The 17,704-nt window shown below is 45.3% G+C and overlaps 1 protein-coding gene across 4 annotated transcripts in view; it reads right to left on the reverse strand.

Annotated features, from left to right (window-relative positions):
- Window positions 1-745: 745 nt before the first annotated feature.
- Window positions 746-17,704, reverse strand: part of SPEN (spen family transcriptional repressor) — a 98,942-nt gene continuing 81,983 nt past the window's right edge. For 2 of the 4 annotated variants that reach the window (XM_019511984.1, XM_019511982.1), the window contains 6 exons: window positions 17,467-17,567; window positions 5,820-13,746; window positions 4,505-4,918; window positions 2,874-3,068; window positions 2,200-2,358; window positions 746-1,032 (listed from right to left, as the gene is read on the reverse strand). In XM_019511984.1, the coding sequence (XP_019367529.1) occupies window positions 901-1,032; window positions 2,200-2,358; window positions 2,874-3,068; window positions 4,505-4,918; window positions 5,820-13,746; window positions 17,467-17,567 (8,928 nt within the window). In that variant the 3' untranslated portion in view covers window positions 746-900. The remainder of the gene's footprint in view (window positions 1,033-2,199; window positions 2,359-2,873; window positions 3,069-4,504; window positions 4,919-5,819; window positions 13,747-17,466; window positions 17,568-17,704) is intronic. The other 2 variants (XM_019511983.1, XM_019511985.1) reach the window with 2 other exon arrangements.

A 17,704-nucleotide genomic window follows, 5' to 3' on the forward strand; every position in this document is an offset into this window, starting at 1 on the left:
AAGTGTATAACACTTCCACATATTGTGAGACGAGGGACGGGGCAGGTAATGTTTAAATGAAGCGCACTTACAAATGAGTGACAATACAAAGTCTGAGTATGAAAATAAGATTTTCTCTGAAAACACATTTTTGGCACAGATTAAAAAAAAATGTATGTTGTGGGGATCTGATTTTTTTAAAGTCAGTATTATATATATTTATATATATTATATATATATTTATATATACACACACCCACTGAGTTCTGCATATCCCACCAGGAAGGAAAATAGCGCTCCCTTTTGTTTTGTTTTTTCAGTGTAAACTGTACATCCCAGATGAAGAGAAGACAACTGCAGCAAGGGGAGTGGAGGAGAGGAAGGGTCACATCCAGAAGAAGAAGAAGAAAAAAAAAAGATACTGTGTGAAATGATCCTTGACCCACAAATTTCAGCAGAAGTTCCCAGGTCCTGCGTTTGATCCACAACGCATGTTAATGTGTGTCAAGACATCCAGAACGTCACAGCATGTCTTCAACTGTGCAAAGGTCCAAGTCACTAATTTAGTGCAAAGGCAGTTCAGGTTCTTTTTTTAATTTTTTGTTAAAAAAAATAGCCATCCTTATTTTCCCCAAAAGGAGGCACAGAAACCCAATACCAGTCCGCCTGCTGAGTGCATCAGTTGTCCGTAAGCTAAAGCAATATGTAAACATACAAGGTAGCAGAACCACTACCCAGCAACAGTTTGATCAGGGCCTGTTAGGGCAGGAGGCTGGTAGTCTGGCAGCATTTTCTTGGTTCATTCGTCTCTCTCTCTCTCTCTCTCTCTCTCTTTTTCCTTTATTTTTTTCCTCTTTTTTTGTTTTTTGTTGGGTTTTTTTTGCTGCAGGGCCTTGGAAAAGTCAGTAACCAGTAAACAGCTCATACCGATGCAATGACAATCATAAGGTGAGGAGAGATGTTGGAGATGCTGGCTAGGAGGTCTGGAGCTAGACGGGACAGGTGGTTTTCAGAGAATTCACAGGGTGGGAATATCTGCAGAACGTAGGCAGGCTGTGAAGGGAGGGAAAAAAAAACAAAGCATGAAAAGAGGGGCTGGGAACCTCTATATATTACTGGTTTTGCCTATACAAATCTGACAAGCACGGGAGCCCTGACCTGGATAACGCACATGGTGCCACAATAAAGAAGTTCACCTCGACACTGCTAAATTGAACTGTGAAGCAAATGCTGATGGAGAAAGACCACAGACAAAAGCTTCTTTAAAAAAAAAAGGAATAAAAGCCACGTACGATGCAGCCCTCACTCCCTCCTCTTTTGCTAGGGAACCTTCACGAGATGTCACGAGCAGTAGGCAACCTCAGAATCAATCTTTCTCACCAGCTTTGGCTGGGGAGACAGGAGATGCTAGTGCCAGTTACAGCCTCGAGTAGCAGGAAGATAAGGTTCAAAAATTGAAAAAGCACGATGTGCACTGGGGGCAACACTATTTAGCACTGGTACACAAGGGCACTTTTTCAAACATGTATTGAGGTTGCTTTACTGATTCAGCAGCAACACACGTCTGCTTCTCAGAGTGAAGGATTTCTGCCCCTTGGTATCTTAGCACCTGAACGGGTTTATCACGAAACAGAGAACAATAGCTGTTAATAATCTTTTTGAGCGAAGGAACAGCTTTCATAGCACTGGAGAGCTGAGCAGGGTCGAGTGTCATTCCAGTGAATTATTTGTTCCTGGTAAACACCGAGCAGATTGGACTTGGTGCAGCAGTGCATCCAGGACAAATATTCCAGTGTTATACAAAAAACCCCACACATTTGGGCAGATGTAATGTTCTGAGATATTTCAGGTACCCTGGGAAAAAGCTCTTGGACATCATATAAAAAAAACCCAAGGACATAAAAGAAGGGTAGGTGTGGAGTGCTACTTGCTTTTTATCTTTAAAGGCAAAAATGTATACAGCACAAATCTGGAAAGGAGAAAACAAAGATGCTCCCTTTGACTTTGCAGTTCACCTTTGAGATTCCTATTTGGTTTATTTTCACCATGGAAACAACCAGCTACCCCTATACATGATAAATGTCTCAAAGAGACAAGCATGTACCTCGATCCTAGCCACGCACGAGGGATGCTGGATGGGGTTCTACACCCCACCTCTACAGCAGTTGTCTACTTAACTTCAGCTTTAACTACAAAGTTTTGCTGTTTCCTTCCCCATACCTGATTAGAGCCGGGGTTGGGAACATTGATGATTCCTGCAGCTTGTTTAGCCTGCAGGTAGCTAATGAATGCAGCCTTAAGTGACTCCGTCTGACTCACTACGTCTTCCTGGTCTCGTCCACAAGGCAAGGCCAGTAACAGGCAGTAATCACTCTCCACCTGGAAAGAAATTATGACAATTAGCAGTCAAGCATTTGTGAAGAACAGGCTGGCTCCTGATATCTAATCATCCTAAACCCTTTGCTGGAAAATCCACCTTCCTGCAAACCGTGTGTGAGTGCTGTTGGAAAGCAGCTGCCAAAATCTCAGCCATTTCCAAAGAAGGTGAAGAAACCTATCAAGATTTTTTAACTTCCAGTTTTCTACAGACTTCTGTTTCCCGTGTTGCTCAGACACTCTGGAGATAACAGAAGTCTGTTCCACAGACAAAAGTACTTTTTAAGGCACTAACTAACCCCTCTGCTGTTCCCGATTCTAAGGGTAGCATGCAGAGTGAAACTAGGCATTAACTTCTGCACTTAAGCCTTAGGTAAAATCTGGGGCTGGACCCAATGATCTTGCCAGGTCCCTTCAAGCCCTAATGTCTATGAAATCTGTGAAATGAGACGTATCTGATGCCTGCGGCAATATTTCTGAGGCTCTATGGCCCCGAGCAGCAAAGACGTCAGCCGTACCATCATTCTGCGTGCTACACCCTCCAACTGTGAAGCCTCTAGACGCATGCGCTGAGCAATTCTCAGAGGAGGGCCTCCTTCGGGTGCCGGCAGGGACCGGTGTGCCAAGACGTTGTTCCCGGAGACAAAGTGGAGCTGAACCGCAGCGGTGTCGTTCTTCAGCGCCAGGAGGCCCTGCCACACAATTGGGTATTTCTGAAAATAAACAGGAGAAGAAACCTTAATACATATCAAGAAAGATGGGAAATAAAAGACCTAGGGAAATGCTTGCAGTGAAGAGCTTCCATGTGTTCAAGTGATCTTAACAGGGAGGGATATCATGTCTTGTATGCTGCTTGTATGCTTCTGAGATTCACAGGTCATACTGGCATCACTGCATTGGTTTTTCACCCATGCAGGACATGTGACAGACATGCAGGCCACGCCATGCCACAATTAACAGTGCAACCCTTTTTCTTCATGGTAGTCACCTGTCTCGGGTACTTCCCTGGTCCTTTCCCCATGTCTGAGCACATCATAATCTCTAATGCATGTATCCTCCGAAAGGCCAGGCAATGCTATTAGTCAAATTTTACAGATGGGAAGCTGAGGAGGAGAGAAACAAAGAGACTCGCCCAGGGTCACACAAGGAACATTCGGCAGAGGAGGAAACTGAATGTGTCGCAGATGCCGGACTAGTGCTCTCACCACTGGACCATCCTTCCTCTATCACTTCTCTCAACTCCTTATGCTCCAGTATCTAAGGTTTTTTTAAAAAGGAAAAACCAGCCTTGCAAAGATAACCTTCCCCAGGGAAAGAATGTCTAATAATGCAGTGATTTCTGGCTCAGTGTCTAATAATGAGGGATGTGGATAACCTGGAGAGGGTCCAGAGGAGGACCACTCATATAGTTAAGGGCTTGCAGGCCAAGCCCTACGAGGAGAAACTAGGGCACCTGGACCTCTTCAGCCTCTGCAAGAGAAGGTTGAGAGGCGACCACCTTATGGCTGCCTATAAATTCATCATGGGGGCGCAGAAGGGAATTGGTGAGGCTCTACTCACCAAGGTGTCCCTGGGGGTCACAAGAAAGAATGGCCATAAGCTAGCAGACAGCAGATTTAGACTGGACATTAGGAGGAACTTCTTCACAGTAAGAGTGGCCAAAATTTGGAATGGGCGCCCACGGGAGGTGGTGCTCTCCCCTACCCTGGGGGTTTTCAAGAGGAGGTTGGATGGGCATCTGGCTGGGGTCATCTGAACCCAGCACTCTTTCCTGCCTATGCAGGGGGTTGGACTTGATGATCTGTTGAGGTCCCTTCCCACCCTAACGTCTATGAATGCAGTGATTTCTGGCTAAGTCTGAAGAGAGCCTGAAACACTAGCACATCTAGAGTGTTCTCACTCTTGCCATATAAATGTGACTATCACCAACTATTCTCTGGTGATAACAGCATCCAAGAAAGCAGAGGGATGGCTATGTTCTGAAGGTGTGTGGTATTTAATGCGAGTGGCGGTACGTTTTGGCGTCACAAGTGGGAGGATCACAGTCGAGTGCCACCACCTATCTCCTCTCCCCTAGTCCCTGTTTGACAGACATAACAAAGCATGAAGATGACAGCGGCTCAGGAAGGACAGGGAAGACAAAGCTTACCGTTAAGAGCTGAACCATATCCACAGGTCTCTGAGAAACCGGGTGAAGAGAAGGATCCTGTTTCAGAGCAGACTGGGGTTCAGGGCGGGTCAGCGGCAGGCCTGGTGGGGCTCCAGGGCCTGAAGTTGTAGGGATGAACAAAGACTGCTTCGGAACTGCCTGAGGCTGGTGCGGTGATGGAAGCTCCTGTTTCAATGAAATGGCAACAGGTGAAGGGTAGGAGGTCTGGCCTGTATCTGCCTGTGCCCTCTGAAGATGTATGTGAGGATCTATCTGTGCTGCATGCCTATTTACAGTGGTGTGGTGGGTCTGCTCAGGTCCGGCTGCCTGTGGCCCCTTGGAGTCCTGGGAAATCTGAGGAGTTTTGCTGCGCACTGGCTGACCGGGGTGCGAGTGCTCACCTTCCGACAGACCCTATAAAGCGGAGGGGGGCAGGGGGAGAAAGAAGGCAAGGGTTGAAGAATGCACTTAAGGCACAGAGTGTTCTCATTTACCAAGACTTCTAGAAAACAGAATGGAATCCACCTAGGCATTCATGTGGCTCCTATGACAGCAGCATCTAAGAACTTCACAGCATCATTGTGAGTTATCATCACTCCCCCAGGAAAAAACCTGTTCAACCTCATGCAGGGAGCCGGCAGCAGAGTTGGAAACTGAACCATGATCCCCCGACACCTTGTAAACTGCCTAATCCACAAGGCCCTACTTAACTGTGCCATCTATCCGACATATAACACCCATTCACCTGTACAAAACAGTACCTGCTTACAGTAACAGGTAAAACAGCTGCAAGTGAGCAGAATTACACCAAGACACCATCTGGGCTACAATGGAAACTTTCCTTCTCTCACATCCTTAAACCTAGGAACCTGAAAGCAGATTTCATACTCTCACTGGACTGGACTGTAATGAAAAAGAGGATGTCCTCCCCATCAGCAAGGGAAGCTGAGGTTAGATATTAGGAAAAACTCTCTCACTAGAAGGGTGGTGAAACACTGGAACAGGCCCCCCAGGGAGGTGGTGGCATCTCCATCCTTGGAGGTTTTGAAGTAGAGCTGTGGCTGGGATGATGTAGTTGGGGCTGGTCCTGCTTTAAGCAGGGGGCTGGACTAGATGTGACCTCCCAAGCTCCCTTCCAACCCTCGTTTTCTATGAGTCTGTGATCAGTTCTTTTCCAGCGAGATTAGAAAGGTTCGTATTCATTCCACGTTTCCCAAGCAAAAATAACCAAGTTCTAGCACCGTAAAACACAACCTTAAATAAAGGAGCTAATGGAACACCTGTGGAAAGACATCAGGATGATCACGTTTCTCACCTGAGATGGGGTCATGCTCCGGGAAGGCAGCCCAATTGGCGAGGCACCGGGGAACTGAGGATGACCGAGCTGGGCTGCTGTATGGTAGTTCCTCATGTCACCATACACTGGTCGGTAATCATGAAAGGAACTTCCCGTTGGGTGCATGATCTGTACACCATGAGGTACCACCACCGGCTGCGTCAACAGCTGGCTGCTGGGAGGGACGCTGAGAAGGCGAGGCTCGTTGTGTGGAGAGTGAGCCATTTTCACATCAGACGTCTTGGGCGCATCTTTTCCAGGCTGCGGAGTCTTGCTTACCGGCGGAGTTTTCACAGAGCCGTCTGGTGTTCTCGACTGTCTCGTTTCGGGGTGGTGGTCGCCCACTGCCGCCATGTGCGAGTGCATCATCATTCTCACGTCCCGAGCCACGTTGTACTGGTCAAGTCGAATACTTGTCGGATGCATGCGGTAGTCCGGCTGCATGACAAGCACATCGGACTGCACGGGGGCAGACCCTCGGCACACGCTGTGATGGAAGTGCATCTCATCTTCCGGGGGATGTTGAGAAGACAGCGGAGGCATGACTATGTCTCTTATCGGAGCTGGCTGAGGTGTGCTGGATCGCTGAGGTCTGATTTCCATCTGAGACTGCAGAGCTGCTCTGGGAGAGTGGAGCGTTTCTGGGCGGATGCCGTAAGATATACCAGGCAGAGGAGGGGTGTTCATTCTCACTTCACCTTGGGACAGATGGCCAAGGGATACAGTCTGCGTTACACTGTGAGGGGGCATTATAACAGATTGCTCAGGGTGCATACTGGATATGTATTGAGGCACAGGAATTCCCGGAGCCAGCATGACGGAGGTACTACTAGACAAAGCAGGAGAGGATGTACTGCCAGGATGACAAGCCCGCGGAAATGGAGAAGGAGAATGTCCACTGGTACGTGGGGAATGGGGCTCTTGTTTCGCAACCCCCAAATGAGAAATGGCCCGATCCGTTGGGGTGCTGGGTCCTGAGCTGACATGGTTGGCCTCTGAATGCATTTTACCAGACAGGGAAGGATGATGAGGACTAACCCCAGGGCTCAAGTTGGATGACTGAAGAGATTTAGTCTCCACTTTCAGAGCAGTTGGATCAGGAAGCTTTTTGTTGGTGGAAGCTACATTTTGTGAGAGTACCATCTGATTGTGAACCAGTACAGGCGGAGTGTTTACGGTCTGGGAGAGGACTTTCACTGGCCCCGACTGAGAAGCTGGAGCCTGCACAGAAAGGTGGCCCGATTCAGATTTCTCCAAGGTACTGCGTTCTTGCTTAACAGAGGAGATCACAGGGGATGTATTATATGCTTGTGTTCCTAGTACCAAAGAAGAGTGGGTGGAGACATTTCCATACCCTGTAGGAGTTTGGGAACCTTTCGGTGTGGGCTGAGATGGAGTAATAGGCTCTTGTTTAATCTGCGACTTGGATACAGACTGCTGAAATTCTATATCCACCGCGCTGGCTGGGGGAATCTGACTGATCTTTGCGCTAATCCGCTGGGGGCCTTCGGTCTTCTGTCCTGAATAACTGAGAAGTACAACACCCTCTGACGTGTTCACTCGCAGACCGGGGCTGGATCCAGTCTCTACTGGCCTGTCTTCAATAACAGACATAGAACCCGGATGAAACCTGCTGTTGTCATTTGTGCTTATCTTCTGCTTGTACTTTGGAGAAGGGGCATTGACTAGACACGTCTGGGTTTGGGGGGCTTGTTTCATCAACGTGATCCTCGGAGTCTCCTCTAGATCAACACTATGCGGCATTCTGCTTATAACGGAAGTAGCTTTGGGAGCAATTACAGTACTTATCTTTTCTTTCTCACTAAAAACTGGTGCCTCTGCTACTGGGGGATCCAACGTGTTGGTGACAGGAACCGCTGGTTTTTCTTCTGACACTGGTTTTATGGCCTCTACTGCAGGATGAGGAGGTGCCTCCTCCAAACGCGATGTGCTCACTGGCTCAGCAATGGAGGTTGTAACGTGGGTAGAAGTGATGCTTGCTGCCGAGGAGTACTTTGGCTCCATGAGTATCTTCCTCAAAGTGCTTGAACTGGTGTCGATATCGGATGCTTTAGTATCAGGGGGGAGAGCTGGCGGTGGGGTGGAACGAGCACGGGAATCGTCATGCCTGACGATCCATTCTGACACCTTGGTGGTAGTGGAATGGAGAGGAACTACCCCAGCCGGTACAGGGGTCGGTACTTTTCCTGCAGGTACAGGTGGCACTGGAGGAACGGCTGGGTTTGGAGCACTGCGGGAAGGCGGGGGTGGGTTTTCAGCAGCCGACCGCAGCTTGAAGCCAGTTTGGCTCACATCATCCACAGGGACAGGCGGAGAGGGCAGGTCTAGAGGAGCAGCAGCAGCAGCAGCTTTAGGTGGGGCACTGCTCTCCGTTACGGTTTCGTGTGCAATTGCATCCCCGGCCGCAGCTTTGGCAGCATCGGAAGCACTCGGGTCTGCAGGAACCTGAACAGAGGTCTTGTTTTGCTTTTCATCTTTCAAGATTTCCTCAGGTATTGCCTTAACTTCATTGGCAATGGGAGATTTACTTGGTACCCGTTCAGGCTCAAAAACATTGACTTCAGCCGTATCCCCCTTTTTGCTCGTGCTCCTTTTACGTCTCTGCCGAGTGGCCTTTTGACGACCTCTGTCCTTCCGAGAAACCTCAGCTTCCTGCAGCGTTTCAGCTTCCTGGGCAGAATTGGAAGATTCACTGAAGCTCACTTCCGGCTCCTTGCTGTCTGTCTCTGCTGTGGACGGCGTGGAGCCAGGGACCGGCTGTGCAGGGGGCTCAACAGCAGCTTCTGTTTCCAAGATATTGTTCACTGCCAGATCCGTTTCCGGCTCCATTTCTCCCCGAGGCAGTGGTAGGACCAAGGGCTCTGCAGCTATCTCAGACTCTGATTCAGCAGGGTAAGTTGGGGGGGCAGGAAAGTTTTCTGTCTCTCCAGAAAAATCATTGATGATGGATCCAATAGCAGCTGCCAGTTCTGTTTCACTCGCCTGATGTGCAGGCTTATCACCTTCCTCCTCCTGACGGACTTCAGACACGTCGGCTGCCTGTTCTTTGTAGGCAGCAATGGTTGGTGTTTCAGTGAGCTTTGCAATGTGCTCCACTGCTTGCTCGAGTTCAATCTGCTTTGCCAACTGAGCAGCCTCTGGCGAATGCTTTGGCTCTCGCACAGCTTCTTTTTCTGCGTCTGGGAATGGGTTTTCTAGCTCACTCTTTACAAAATGGGGCGACACATTTTCCTCCTTTGGTGGGCTCTTGATTTTTGTGGGCGACACCACTGCAGGCTCTGCCTCCTCTTCGCTTGGCCGCAAGGCACCTTTGACTTCATCAATGTTGAGGCGGATTTCTACATTCTTCAGACACAAAGGCGCTTTATCTACGGTCTTGGCATTTCTAGATCTTCCCCTTTTGGATTTAGGAGCCTTTTCGGCAACAGGCTTTTTCTCTACAATCTCAACAGTGGGGGTTTCTACTGGATTTTTATCTGCTTCAAGTTCTTTTCTGTCCCGCTTCTGGTCACTCGCTGCTACTTCTTTGTCCGCTGTTTTGGATTTATTGCTGCTTTCACTAACGTTGGATTCCTGACCAGCTGTTTCGGCAGCATCTTCCGGTTCTACCGCAATATCAGCCTTGGGTTCATTCTTCCCTTTTTTCCCTTGCTGACCGCTCGCCGCCGTGGAATGACCGTGTGCAAGTTTCTGGGACCGAGGGGACCTCCATCCTTCTGCCGGCTTAGGGGTTTCTACAGCCTCCTTAGTTTCATTCTCATCTGCCTCTTGCTGTACTGGTTCCACCTTGATTGGAGAGATGTCTTCTTCAGGCTTTCGGCGTGATTTTGGAGGCCGTCCCCTTCTGGGCGTAGTAGGAACAGTCGTGACAGTTTCCTGTGGTTCCTTTTCCACTCTTTTTCTGGTAGACCTAGTTACTTCTACTGAATCCTTCACTGGGGACGGCCCTTCGTTGTCTCCCGTGGTAGCATAAACTGATCTGACATTTCTGCGTCTAGTCCGACCTACAGGCAAGCTCGGCTCTACATTTTCTGGCTCGGCAGCAGCACTGGGAGATTTAGCAGCATTCCTAGAAACTTTTTCTGGCTCGACTTTAATTTCTAAATGTTTCTGCGCTTCCCCACGAGGAGAGGTTGATCTTTTGAGTTTTTCACGGTCTATCCTTTCACTTTTCCTTGTGACCGGCTTTTCCATGACATTAGCTGCGGCTGACTGCACCGGAGTCTTAGAGCGTTTACTTTTGTAGGATTTTTTATCTTTTACCACAACCGGAGGTTCAACTTCCATGTCATTGTCAGAGACCACCGAGGGCACGGCCTCCACAACTACCTCTACTTTCTGGCTGGCAGGAGGGTCAGTGTTAGCAGCAGGGAGAGCATTTTCCTCTTTAGGTTCACTAGACTCTTCAGACTTCTGAAGGACTTTGGGAGGCGGTGGTGGAACCGACTGTGGAGTTTCAGGTTCTGGGTCTATATTGATGTCTGCTTGTGAAAATGAAGCACCTGGTGTAGGAGGTTTTGTATCCAAATATGACGGATGCTCTGTAGATACAGCATCTTCCTCAGAAGCTAGAGCCGTAGGAACAACATCTTTATTAACCTCCACGGCAGGTGGAGGCTCAGTTTGCTCAGGTGGTTCAGTTTTGATGGGTGCAGTCAGTTCAGGAAGAGGTTTGGGTTCTTCTGCTGCAGGTGTAGGTTCAGCTGGCCTTTCTTCTCTTGCAGAGGTAATATCCACCACTATTTTCTCATTTGCTGTCTTCTCCGGTACAGCTGGGGCTGGTTCCTGGGGTACAGTTGTGACTGAAGAAGGTCCGACTACGGATGAAGGCTTCAGCTCTGATTCTTTATCCTCAGTTTCTGGTGTCTTGGGCCGGTTTTCTTTATCCTCCTGCTTTTCTGCTTCTTTCGGTTTTTGATCTTTCTCCTTTTCCTTCTGCTGCATTCGGGTGAGCTCAATAAATCGACTGTGGAAAAGAACCACAGGCTCTTGGACCATATCAGAGCCACTATTAGTCCCATCCAAAGATGTCTGTCTCCCATACAATCGAATGAAGTCAAAATCATCGTCTTTTCTTTCCAAATGCTGCAGGCGCTTCGAATCTTGTTCAAAGATTGAGCTATGTAAAAACCTAGAAGCAAACAATTCTTGCCTCTCCTGCTCCTCTTCTTTGTGATCCTCTTTTTTATCATCCAGTTTTCCTTCTGAATCAGTCCTAATTTTTTTCTTTTTCATATACCATGATGGAATAGGCCTTGGAGCAGAGTCAACTTTCTCTTTGTCTTTATTATTTCTAAAACTAGCAAATCTTGAGTCCCAGTCTAGAAAAGACCAGTTTTCTTCTCTAGATGAAGAGAGAGATTTAGCTCTTTCCAGTAAGGCTTTTGTATCCGGCGTGATTGTCTTGTCCAATGCAAAGGAATAAAATTTGTTTCTTTCTAAAGACGTTGACAACCTTTCCTCTCTTTCACGTATTTTCTCTTCTCTGTCTCTCAATAAAGAAGATAACCTGGAGCTCTCCAATAATGACGAGGCCTTAGGAGACCGGGGCTTATTTTCGCTGTCTTCATCCGAATCCGAAGGGACCTCCCCTGGCTCCAGGTCCCGTACGGATCGCTTTCGTATGCTGTCTCTTTTAACTATGCTGCTTGGGAAACTGATATCGACTCTTGTTCCTGGCTCTTGTTTCACTTGCGATTCCCATCGATTTGATTCATCTTCAGCATTCAGTACAGATAGCTTTATTTTAGCCATTTCTGTCATCTGCTCCCTTCTGCTGGAATCATAGGGATTAAATTTTAGGGAATCTTCCCTCACTGTCATATTAGCATACGAAAGACCCTTCTCTTCTATTTTAGGTGACTCTTTCGTTTCTTTTAATGGCATTAGCCTTGGGGAATCTAATATGTCGTCATCCTCATGAAGAGGAAAGTGTCGGATGCTAGGAGAACATGCAGTCCTTTCCGAATCTTCGCTCACCTGACGAGAGCTTCTGTAATTCCTCTCTCTTTTAGTGCTAATTTCAAAGTCAAAGTGATCAGTCTTTTTTCTTTTACTTGGCGGAGAGTCATCTGTGACATCTTGTGGGGGTTTGCCCACCTCATGGACCAGGCTACGCCTTTCATATTCATCTATATCTTTCTTTGGACTGCCAAACTTCTCAGAATTTGCCATCTCCATTTCCTTCTGCTGTTTTAGCCTGCGGCTTTGCTCCATTTGTTTTCTGTAACTTTGCGTGTGATCAATATCAATGCCGATTTTTTCCTCCGACTCAGCTGATTGTAGTTTTTCTTGGCCAAGTTTATGGTCAGGCATCTCTTCAGGAAGACAATAGTTTTTCCTCATGTCCTCTCTCTCTGTTCCTTGGTCATCTAATAGGTGTATTTGCTTGTGTTGTTTTATCAGATTCAACTTTTTCAAAGAGATGTCTTGCGTTTCCATCAGTTCATCAACTGGTTCTCCTAGCCTTGCCTGCAGATCTGAACTGGGACGCGAGCCAATCCCCACTGAAATGTTAGCAGGCTCCTGAGTATCTTTGGGACTGGTAACAGTAATAAGTCTTTCCAGTTTTATTTTTTTAGATTCCCTTTTAAGTATCTCTTTCCTCAAGGGCTTTCTTTCCAGCTCTCCTTCCCTTAACACTGTAACTTCTCTAGATGAAGCTGTCGTATCAGTTTGCTTTTTCAAGACCATGCGGGCATCTTCCTCATCTTGGCTGCTTCTTTTAACTTCCAGTTTTTGCCTGTCAGGTTTCATGTTTCCATCAGCAAAACGTCTCTTACGAGCCTCTAATTTGTCTAGATCTACTGCATTTGCCCCTTCAGAAGTCTGCTCTGTCTTCAGGTGTTTCTTGGGCTTTAGTTTTCCCTCCCTGTCAACCACTTCTACATGACTGGCAAGCACCTTTTCTTTTGGCACTTTAGTTCTGACAGGCTCCAGTTTAGACTGGTCAGACTTTGTTTGCTCCACTTGAGATGTCTGGATTTTTTGTTCAAGTGGAGACTTGATAGTGTCATTATCAAGCTTTGCTCTCGGTTTCTCTAGAGGCTGATCAATAACTTTCCCTTCCTTTTCTTTCACTCGGGTCAACACAACGCACGGCATTAGTTCCAGACGGTTTTTAGCTGTCCCTTCTTTGTCAGCTCTCTCTTTACTCTGTTTAGTATTGCCCTTCAGTTTTTCAGGGCTTGGCTCTCTCTCATTTTCTGGATCTGTTTCAGAAGACTGAGAGCTTGGCGAATGGTTTTTTGGTTTTCGTTTTTGCTTCTCTGTTTTATCTTTTTCTAGTTTTTCTGGTTTCTCCTTCCTCACCAAGCGTTTGTCTTTGTCAACTCTCTCTTGGTCAAAAGCACGCTCTTTATCAGGTTTCTCATTTTTTGCATAACGTTCTACACGGGCTTTGTCAAGCTTATCGTATCTTGGAGGAGAAAGCGAGCTACAGCTCCCGCTGCGGTCTGAAGATCTGCTGTAGATCCTCCTTTCAGAATCACTCTGAAGCCTTTCTGATTGGGAGGGAGACGCTCCAGGGCTCTGCGGACGCCTGGAATGAGTCGGACTTTGGCTGCGCTCTATTGGCCTCCTTTCATGATCTCTGTCCCGATCAGATTCAAATCGCTCCCGCTCCCTCTCCCGTTCTCGTTGTCTATAACTGTACTCCCTTATATCTTGTTCATAAGGATCTCCTCTGTATTCCCTGTATTCTCGTGGATCATCATAATATCGTGGGTCGTAGTAGTCTCCTTGATAAGGATCCCATTCTGCATAAAATTCTCGGCCTCGTGCTGGGTATTCTCTCCGAGGATCTTCAGGATACGTCCCTGGAGTTCTAACAGTCTCATAGTAAGTACGATCAGGGGCATATTCGTAAGATCCTCTTCTTTCATCTCTAGCAAAAAACAAGAACAGCACTGGGATTAGCTTTTCCAGTTAACCAAGGGGTTTAATTATAAAAACTGTTCTACATAGAGAATCATTTTATGATAGTTTCTTTATTTAGAATTACTCAGTGTATGATAGCTGCTATTTGTAGCGGCATACATAGAATTTAACAACAATGAAGTAGCGCATAGTGGATGAGCTGCTTTGTTCGTTTCAAATATCTAGCTAATCACTTTGTTCATGAGGCTGCTGTAATGAATACTTTTGATTCCATCCTGTTACTCCATCTTTTGCCAAACGTGAGTTCAGCTGTGACTTAGAAAGTATTTCCAGTTTCAAGCAGGGAGTAAGTAAAAAACCTGTGGGGCAGAAAAGTGTTACGTATGTATAAAGACTACCCAATTTGAGGCAACTGCTACGCATGCTGAAGCATTTAGTTAGCTCCCAAAATAGGCACTTTATTTAAGGTTTGATTAGGCACCTGATATAAGGTGTGCTTATCTTACAAGTGAGCAAGATGGTGTGCTTTTTCTTATTCTAACGGAGCATTAATTTTCACAGAGTGCTAATAGCTCCTCCATTTAACACAGTGCACTGCCATTATCTACTCACATTGCAAGCCAACAAAATAGTACACTATACAGTCAGAAACAGAGCAGGTGCATTTCATCTGAAGCATTCAGCGGCAGAAGCCAAGTGATTGCCCCATTACCTTAACACTTCCAAAACTACAAAAAAATCAAAAAGCAGTTGCAATGGCAGATAAGTGGGGTTTTTTCATTTCTCATACTGAAAGTATATATGGTGCTCCAGTTCCCTAAATAGTTTAAACTATGCTTTGCACACTATTTCACACATTCAGACTTCATACAAAATGTGAAATGTTTCTACCTTGTAAGAAATGCATAAAATTTTTAAAAATCTAAAATGAAGGTTTTACTACAAAAGGGCTGCAAAAAATCAGCAAAAGCTCAGGAGACATCTGATGAGAACAAGAGGAATCGTGCAAATACACTTCTCAGTCTACCAACAGAAATTTAGGCTCGAGTCAATAGGACCAAAATCTGCCTCATATTTCAAACGCAAAAAAAGTTAACAAGAAAAAGACTGGCTACTCTCTGCATCCACATGGACTTATCTGAAAAAATAGGTTATAAATAATAAATTGGGGAGCAGTATGATTTACCATGCACCCTTCCTGCTCACACGCTCTGCCCCACAACAGGCTGGACTAATTGCAAAGCCCTGAGTAGGTTTGAACAGCTGCTGTACTCTATAAATCAACCCCACACACAAATATTTCCTTCTGTCCTATCCTGCCCTTGTCCCGAATAGGTCTACGCGTGCTCAGGGCCCAGAATGTGCAAAATACTATCTGAGATGCAAGTCCAGTGTCAAGTATCGACCCCTGAGGGGCCTGGAAATGGTGGTGCGTGCGCCTGGTAAAAAAAGGATGCTCAGGTTTGCAGTGGTGCACATCACACTTGTTTCTAGTCTCGAAGTGCTGAAACCTGTAGGACCTTAACAGTGTGACATTTTTAAGCAAAATTATCAGACAGCTTTTTAATAGGCTTACTAAATGTACTACTTCTAATATATTTAGTCTCTCCTTCTAAGACCTGTTTAGCTGAATTCATAAAGAGCTATGACTTTACAGATGAAAGAATAGAAAATAAATATAATGTTTAAAAATCCCCTGTAAGATTTCAAAAATAACTTTTCTCAAAATGGTGTCACATGCAGGTTTGTATAAGTATGGCCTAAAAATGGAACAGACATCCATTTACAGTGTCCTGAATAATTAAGTTGCAGTTTCAAGATTCATAAATACAGTAAGTATCTCAGGCTCCTGCCAATGTATCTATATACCAGCCTACCCCGCACGCATTCTGTTCAAATTACCTTTCTTTTTAAAAGATAAACATACAATACAGAGAGTTCATTTTGATTCCACAACCAATTAACTTTACTGAATTATTTTCCTCATCTCTTGGATACACTGAGAGAATCCTGGTTTGCGCAGCCTCCTTAGCATCACTACTAGGGACCTTTTACAGCTGACGCTTGTTTGCAGCAACACCTTGCAAGAGCAACAACCTCTTACCAGCAATATTTCACCTTGGAAAATTTTCCATACCATGGATTCAGCTGACACTTCCTATAGCAACAATAGCCATTAAAGAAACAACATAGCACAAAGGTGCAGTCATGTTGCTATTAATGGGGTCTGGAAGTCCTGGATTCCAAATATTCACATGAATAGGGCAGGCTGGTAAGCAAAAAGACTAACAGGTGCTGGACTATAAGATCCAGAACAGAGTTCACCTCTAGTTATGCAAATTGCTCCATGATTAATTATTCTGCACTAGTTAGTAGAGATGCAAACATAATGATGGATTAGAAGGGGGAAAAAAGAGAAAAAGAAAAACAAGACTTCACATGCATCCAAGTATCATCTTGTTCTAGAAATCCGTGTTCTAGTCAGAAGAATTTCACAGGGAAGACAGGCCCAGATGCCTTGTGTGTGCTAGGAGACATCAGACAAACTCATTTCTCCCTTTTTAATTCAGTCAGAGGAAACTGTCACAGTCTGCCTGTTGGCAGATCGCAATCCTTGGCAAGGATATGGGAACACACACATTCATTCCCATTATGCCAATTATAATTTCCAAACCAATCTTCATTTTTTTTAATCTGGCAACGTTACGTATGTTATGTCAATATACTTTGATCTAAAATGGAAAAGGGGTAGCTCGTAGTTGCAAATAATGTCAGACTCGTTTCATTCTCAGATCATTCAAAACCTCAAAAATTAAGCCAGCCTTTAATTTCTGTCATAGTAACGTATCAATCTATAGAGAAAACTAGCTTGCCCGTTCTCCATAACAATCATTAGTAATGAATTTTATCCAGAAAGTGTTCCTACGTAAGGCTGCATTAAACCAGTCTGGAAAAGTGACCCTTCTGGACAGAACAAACTGTCTTTTGCAACCCATATATAATAGTTACAGGATGATGAGAAGTGAAGCAATGAATCTAGAGAGAACGCACTTTTTCATGTTAGATAGCAAGCAAAAAATGTAAGTCCTCCTCAGAGTTCTTATTATTCAGTCAAGCCACGGAGAAATGATGGGTCTGCATGGAAACTTTATATCATCAGTTCAAGAGTTGGAAAATATGTGACTGTAGTAATGGGATCAGCTGATCTGTTAATCTGCAAACTACTATGAGGGAAGGGAAAGGAATTAAAAATAAAGCATTCCACATCATTAAGTCAGCTGAGTATTTAGACTGCATAGTGGAGCAAAGGACTTCAGTTAAGTCTTTGACACACACAGATTTTTTGGTACTATGGATATGGAAACTATAAGACACTGGCTTTTTCCAGAAAATCGAACCATTTCAATCTGTGGAAAGGTTTAAAAATTAACACAAGGAAACTACAATCTATAACTAACCATTAATACACTTGTCTTTTCAGTACACCATTGGTTCAATGTATGAGCATTAAAAGTTCTCTGCCCTGAGTTCAAAGTGGAATGGCGATTTCTTCAAGTATACTCGCATCTCAGAAGTGCAGAGGCAGCAGACAAAATGACTGAGTTTGGCTATGTGTGTGGCCTTCATTTTAAAAGTTCCTTTAATTTAATTTTGTTCTCCGGTCTTAACTACATTTAAAATTGCGTTAGAAAAACAAGAGAAAGGAATAGGTGTATTAGATACATGCCTTCTTTCTGCCAGCATTTCATAAAAGTCTCTGATATCTTGACCTGTTTTCTCCATGGAATGATAAAATGCCAACTGACTCTCTCGGTTTGCAAAATCCACCTGAAAAACAAAGGGTAAAGCATGTTCAATAAAGGAAACATCCCATTCTGACACAAATTGAGAGTCTGCTACAGAACCTGAATATATGAGCAGAAGGGAGTGTGGGTGGGATCCAGTTAAAAAAAAAAAAAAAAAAA

This window comes from Gavialis gangeticus, unplaced genomic scaffold, assembly GCF_001723915.1.
Source record: "Gavialis gangeticus isolate Ggan-Ray unplaced genomic scaffold, GavGan_comp1, whole genome shotgun sequence".
NCBI classification, from domain to species: Eukaryota; Metazoa; Chordata; order Crocodylia; family Gavialidae; genus Gavialis; species Gavialis gangeticus.